The sequence below is a fragment of the Monocercomonoides exilis genome (genome assembly GCF_001643675.1).
Source record: "Monocercomonoides exilis strain PA203 chromosome Unknown scaffold11-1913109, whole genome shotgun sequence".
Classification (NCBI taxonomy): domain Eukaryota; phylum Preaxostyla; order Oxymonadida; family Polymastigidae; genus Monocercomonoides; species Monocercomonoides exilis.
This window is the reverse complement of record NW_027150556.1, coordinates 1,890,194-1,896,193: the sequence shown is the minus strand read 5'-3', so window position 1 is coordinate 1,896,193 and position 6,000 is coordinate 1,890,194. Positions and strand designations below refer to the sequence as shown.

At 32.8% G+C, this 6,000-nt stretch overlaps 1 protein-coding gene across 1 annotated transcript; it reads right to left on the bottom strand.

Moving 5' to 3' along the window:
- Positions 1-1,103: 1,103 nt before the first annotated feature.
- MONOS_13940 (uncharacterized protein) lies at positions 1,104-1,626 on the bottom strand (the record flags this gene model as incomplete). The annotated part of the gene is made up of 2 exons (XM_067866692.1): positions 1,104-1,139; positions 1,198-1,626. The coding sequence occupies 2 exons, from the start codon at positions 1,624-1,626 to the stop codon at positions 1,104-1,106; spliced, it is 465 nt and encodes a 154-aa protein (XP_067731795.1).
- Positions 1,627-6,000: the final 4,374 nt, after the last annotated feature.

Below are 6,000 nucleotides of genomic sequence, written 5' to 3'. Positions count from 1 at the left end.
ACATAGTGTTTATCATAAGCTATTCATGTGAAAAATTTTCGATCGATAGTAACTTTTTATAAAAAAAATTTCACAGATTTTCAAATTTTTTTTCGACTGAAAATATGAAAATTACCATTTAAATTATTATAATTATTCATGTTTTGAAACTTCTTAAAGATTGAATGATCCATATATATATAATTCGAAATATCTTTTTATTCATTCATCTTTCATAAATGGCAACGGAATAAATTCAATAATTGATTAATGAAAATTGAAATACAAAAAATAAAGGACATATTTTGTCTGTTTTTGTTTTGAATTATCTTTGTCAGTTTCTTTTCAGGGTTTTATGTGAAAATTCCGCCGGATTACTAACCCTAACCTAATTTTCTTTAAAATAAACAAAATATTTAGAAATATTCAACGATAGACAACTAAAATATTTTCTGCCTAGAAAATCAAATAATTCACTAAAGCTTGTGATTCTATCTTCGTATCCTTCTTCTTCCATCTTTTCAAGCGGCTTCCTTTTTGTTGCCTTTCTTTTAACTTCTTCCTTTTCATCGTCATCCTCTTCTTTCAATTTCTTTGAAACATTCATAAAGAATTGTAAGCATTCATTTGTCATGACTTTATTCAACGTTGGACGCTGCATCTCCTCCAAAACAGCATAAACTGCTCCTCCTTTCAACAAGTCTTCTACTTCAACAGCTTTTACTGCTGCTGCTTCTCTAAATGAATAAATGCATTTACTGTGAATTTCTCTTTGATTATCTTTTGCAGCTCGAAATACTTTAACAATTCCACCGATTAGCTCAACAAATTCTTCATTCCTCAATTGGCACAAGGATAAGAAAAACTTGATTGTGCTCAGCCATCTCCTGATTGTCATTACTTTTTTCGATTCTTCTGCTCATTTCCTCTTCTTTCTTCTTCCAATCAACTCTTCTTGTCAACTCTTCTAGTTCTCTTTCAACTTCTCTCAGAAAATGCAGTTCATTCACAATCATATCTTCCACGCTTTTGTCCCAGAAAAATTTGTTTATCAAACGCATCCAAGCGGATTGATAGGTAAGCCGCATCAGATTGTGATGCTTTTGTTGATTTTTGATAATTTTTTACATTTCCTTCAAATATTGTTTTTGTTCAAAAATCTTATAAGAAACAAGAAAAATAACAACAACATGAAAAAGGAAATATAAATGCTCAAACTTTATTTTCTTCAATGAAACACAAAGCAAATAAAGCCATTTCCACATCTTTTTGAACTTCCTCGGTTTCTTCTTTGTCCGACGCAGCCTTCAAAAGGCAAGGTACACAAATTAAAAGTAATTCGGGTGGGAAACCAGTTCTTAGAGAAATGTAGCATTCGCAAAGATCGACCAAGAACTTTTCATTCTTTTCCTCTTTTTTCTTTTGATTTTCTTCGACAATCATCTTCTCAATTCTTTTGTTCAACGAAGAATTTCTAAAATCAAAGATCCAAATGTTTTTCAGAATCTTCAAATATCCAGCATGCTTCAACAGCAAAATTGCATTTTCCATTGGCAGGTTCTTTTCTTCAATCATTTTATCGATTTTATTGTACAGTTCTTTTGTAATAACATAATTAAATTCTTCTATATCCATTTCTTTAATCATTTCATTCATTTCAAGTATTTTCTCTTTTTGCGCATCCTCATTGCAATGCTCAAGTTCACCAAGCAATTCTTCATAAATTATAACATTATTTAAAGCTTTGAAAAATTTTTCTAGATGAAAAAAAAAAAGCAAACTTGTGAAATTGTCTGTAAGAACTGATTTTTAAACTTTCTCGTCACTTTCATCATTATCATCTTCTTCTTCCTCCTCAACATGGATAACTTCACTCATTGTGTTCATTATTTATTCTGGCCACATTAAAAGCGATGAATTCAACCAGCAAACAAAATAATCGATTGATGCAAACATCGTTGATTATCTCGCAAAATTAAAATAATCACAACACAAACTATTTTGTTTTTGCTCAAGAAAAAGAGGTGCAAAAGAAATCGCAACAATAATACCGGTATCTTCAATGAAAGGCCAGAAGAGAATATGTTTAATTTCTTTTCGATCAAACCAACAGAAAATTTTCATAATCACATTTTTCAATTTTTCAGTTCAAAATCAATCTTGAAATTTTTTTCTTCTCTTCAGAGTTGAATTGATTTATGATATTGAAACGAAATTGATAGAACACAAGCGGAAAACAAGAAGACTGCCAAATCTTTGAAGAGAAAGAATTGATCGGACAAATTGAAGGTGATGAAGACTGAAGTCAAGAACAAAAGAAATTAGTTGAGTTGGAATGCTTTGTAAATTAATGTTTCTTTCATTGGCTTCAAAAAATGTTGTGGATTTGTTAAAGATGAATGAATTGAAAATCAAAAAACACTCAAAACTTGCTGTGTAAAAACATTGACAAATTATAAAATATGAAAAAGAACAATAATTAATGAAAGGAAAAAGAGCAGTTTTAATGCTGGAGATGCAAAAACCGATCATCGAGTCAAAAAAAGATGATAAACAGAAAATCTTTAAAGATTATATCCAACAAAAAAGTTTCACAATTCAAAACTTTGCAAAACTATTTCAACAACAAGAGTGAACACATTTCTGGACTATTTTGGTTGATTTTTATTGTTATTTCCAATTGCTATCCAGAGAATGAATATTTGATTAGGAATATTGCGAAGAGAATTAGACAATGAGATATGCAAGATATTTGCAAGTTTGTCATTATTCTTTCAAATTTTTCAAAAAGAATGACACTTTCCTTGAAGTTGTTTCTTTGAAGAATTTGGTTGCAATCACCTTGATGCTCTTTGAGACGCAGCTTCTACAGATGGATTTTAAATATCCTAGAGAACCCTTCCAGGATGAAGTTGAACACGAGAAGCTCTGATTATCAAATTTCTTGGAAGAACTTAATATTCACATGGCAAATCAAGATATATTCTGTAAGCTCAAGTACCTCTGAAATCACAGTTACAACTGTCACAGAAGCAGCCATCTCCTGTGGCAAGCTCTTTGTTAACTGGTTCATGAACCATTTTATCAGTATCATCTCGAAGAGTGGGCTAGCACATTTCATTGCGTACTGAAGAAATTCGTTGTGGATGAGCTTGTTTGATCTTCTTAAATATAACTCATCTCATTAACGAACATCGAAGAACCAAAAACTGAATTATTTTTTTTCGAAGGGTTTGAAACAAGAAGTGCTGAGATAAATTATGAAATTAGCCAAAAATCTTCCTCTCCAAACTTTCCTTCTTTCATTCCGATTTGATACGACCGCATGTCTTTCTCTGCTCTATTTCAACTCTCTTCATCTTCACATTTGTTGTAATCTTCCCAAACATATAATTGTTAATGCGATGATGATTGCCATGAAGGATTTGTCCGTCCATCCTCTTTTCATCTTCATCATCGTCGCTGTGCGTGGACCGGAAGATGTTCCTGCCAAAGAAGATCTTTTTCTTTTTCAGTTCCTGCATTGGAGAAGGAGATGCTGTCCTTCTCCTGTGCAACAGGATGTGACTGTGCTCTTGTTCAGAAGCTGCAACAAGCTTATCGCCAGATGCAAATTTTCCCTTCAGCCCTTCATTTTTCCACGAAGTTTTTGTCAACGGATGCTACCACACAAAAGTTTCCAACTTATTGAATTGAAACCATAATGCTTTAATCCTGATTGTAGTGAACAGCAAACAACCACTGGATGCACACCTTCTGCTCATAATGCAGACAACGCTTTAATCCAAATTACTTTCTTGTCACATTCTTTAAGAGGTTTCTGGAAACTCTATTGTTCACGCATCCTAATCACATTTTATAATTACTCTTGCATTAACCACACAAATTGTTGCCTTTTCTCCTGTTGTGCAATTGCTGGTCTTTATTATTTGTGTCCGGTTCGAGTCTTTTTTATCAGACTTGTACTTCACTGCTCATCTTCTCTTCATCACTAATAGTCGCTGCTATTAGCAACAACTTCCTTGATCCCACATCTCCTTCAACTACCAACAATATCTCTTATTTCAGCACTTTTGCATCCAGCAGTTGCATTTCTGTTGAAACTTGAAGGTATTTCAGATGGAGGGTGAATAAACGTTTGAAAAACTGGAAAGGACGATAAATAGAGTGGAGGAGAATGGGCTTAGATGCGATCATATAAAATATAGATAAGAGAAAGAGTTAGTTTAGCTGCTGCACGAAATCTTTAAAGGTCAAAATCCATTTTTATTTAATGCAAGGGTATCATGCTTGTTTGAAACGTCTGTTGATTTTGTTGATAGAAGTGATCTTGCGATTGATATTTTGGTGAATTTTGATGCTATCTCACCAGTTGGATAAGCATCAACAATGATCTTTGTCATTGCAAAAGAATAATCTGAAATTTTAAAAAAAAGAAACAACAGTCATTTCTGTGAAAGCAGAAGCAGAAAACCGAACATGACCAAAATCGAACCATCTTTGAAGAACCGATACTGGTCTAAGTGAATTCGAACAGTTTATCGCTGCATCTTCGCTGCATCATCATTCTCTCCATCATTATTAAGCGCGTTTTTCCATTCTTCAATATAGTTAATTCGTATGAGAGAAGAAAGTTGTATGTCATCTGAAATGCACAAAGACAATGGAAATATCGACTCAATTATTACATAAAATTCATTCAACATTTCTTTCTGTAGTTGTCAGAGTATATTCCTCTTCTTCAAAGTTATCTTCTTTTAAAGTTCCATTTTTTCTACATTAAAAACATGGTTTCCTCTGTTTTCCCAAATCTGAAAGTTCATTTCTCAATCGTTAGAGGGCCACATACACAGCCAAGATGTTTGCTCTCCTTTGCCTTCAGCAATTGATGAAACAAAAATTTCAGAATACACAAAATGGATACTTTGTCTTTCCTGACTTCTTCGAACACAATGGATAGAATCTATTCTGCAGCACTATCAAAGATGAAATTGCTCATTTCCCACTTCAGTTGCAGAAAATGATTCCACTATAATGGATTTTCTTTAAAGTTCATATTCATCAAAGCAAGATTAACCTTCTTTAGCATGAATTTCACGACCACTTTCGTCTCGTTCATCTTCTTGTCGTTGACTGTTCTGTATCTCTCTCTTCTTCAATATATTGTTTATCTTTATCTTGAACACATTTTTTTGTCAATGTGCTTCGCAGTTCAAATCCCTTGATGTTCTTCGTTATAACTCTTCATTGTGTGCTTTTCAGGTTCAAATAGCTCTTTGTCTAACTTTGCATATAAGTGATGTACATTTCCAGCTCCAAAACAAAGAACATTAAAAGAGATGAATAAATGGAGGAATGAACAAACAAAAATCAAAACAGACAAATAATCTATCATTTCGAACATCCAATATCCAAACAACAAAAAGCAGTGGAATGATGATAACTGCACTCACAATGAGAAAAGAAGTTGGGAGGAATGCAAGAACAAACTCGAACGATACCAGTCTCTGAGCTAAATCAATTACATTTTCAGAAACAACTGAATATGCTTCACAATATTATGCACGAATATTTTTTTCTACTTTGCCATCCTTCGAAACAAATGCCGCATGCTTTTATTTTCAGGAAAAGAAGCATCCTTTTGTATTGGCATTCAATAGCCTCACGCTTTTGCGATGCGAAATGGAAAAAATGTTTTTTAACGCACACATTTCGCAGATTGTTCAGGATCTGTTACATCGTCTAGAAGAAACAAGCTACACATGGAAATGTATTTAACTCATCTTTTAATCCCATTTCATCATGAGTTCCCTTCAAATTTTGTACCATCACACATAACATCTCTTTATCAGCATTGATTGCAGCATGCAGAATCGCATTTTCTTCACACAAATCAGCTATAATGAATCGTGGATAAGAAAAAATGAGAAAAAAGTTGAATTAGCGAATAATTTGTACAAAATTTCAACATTATTTGAAAAACAATATAGAAAAAATAGAAGCAAAATATCATAAGTCATA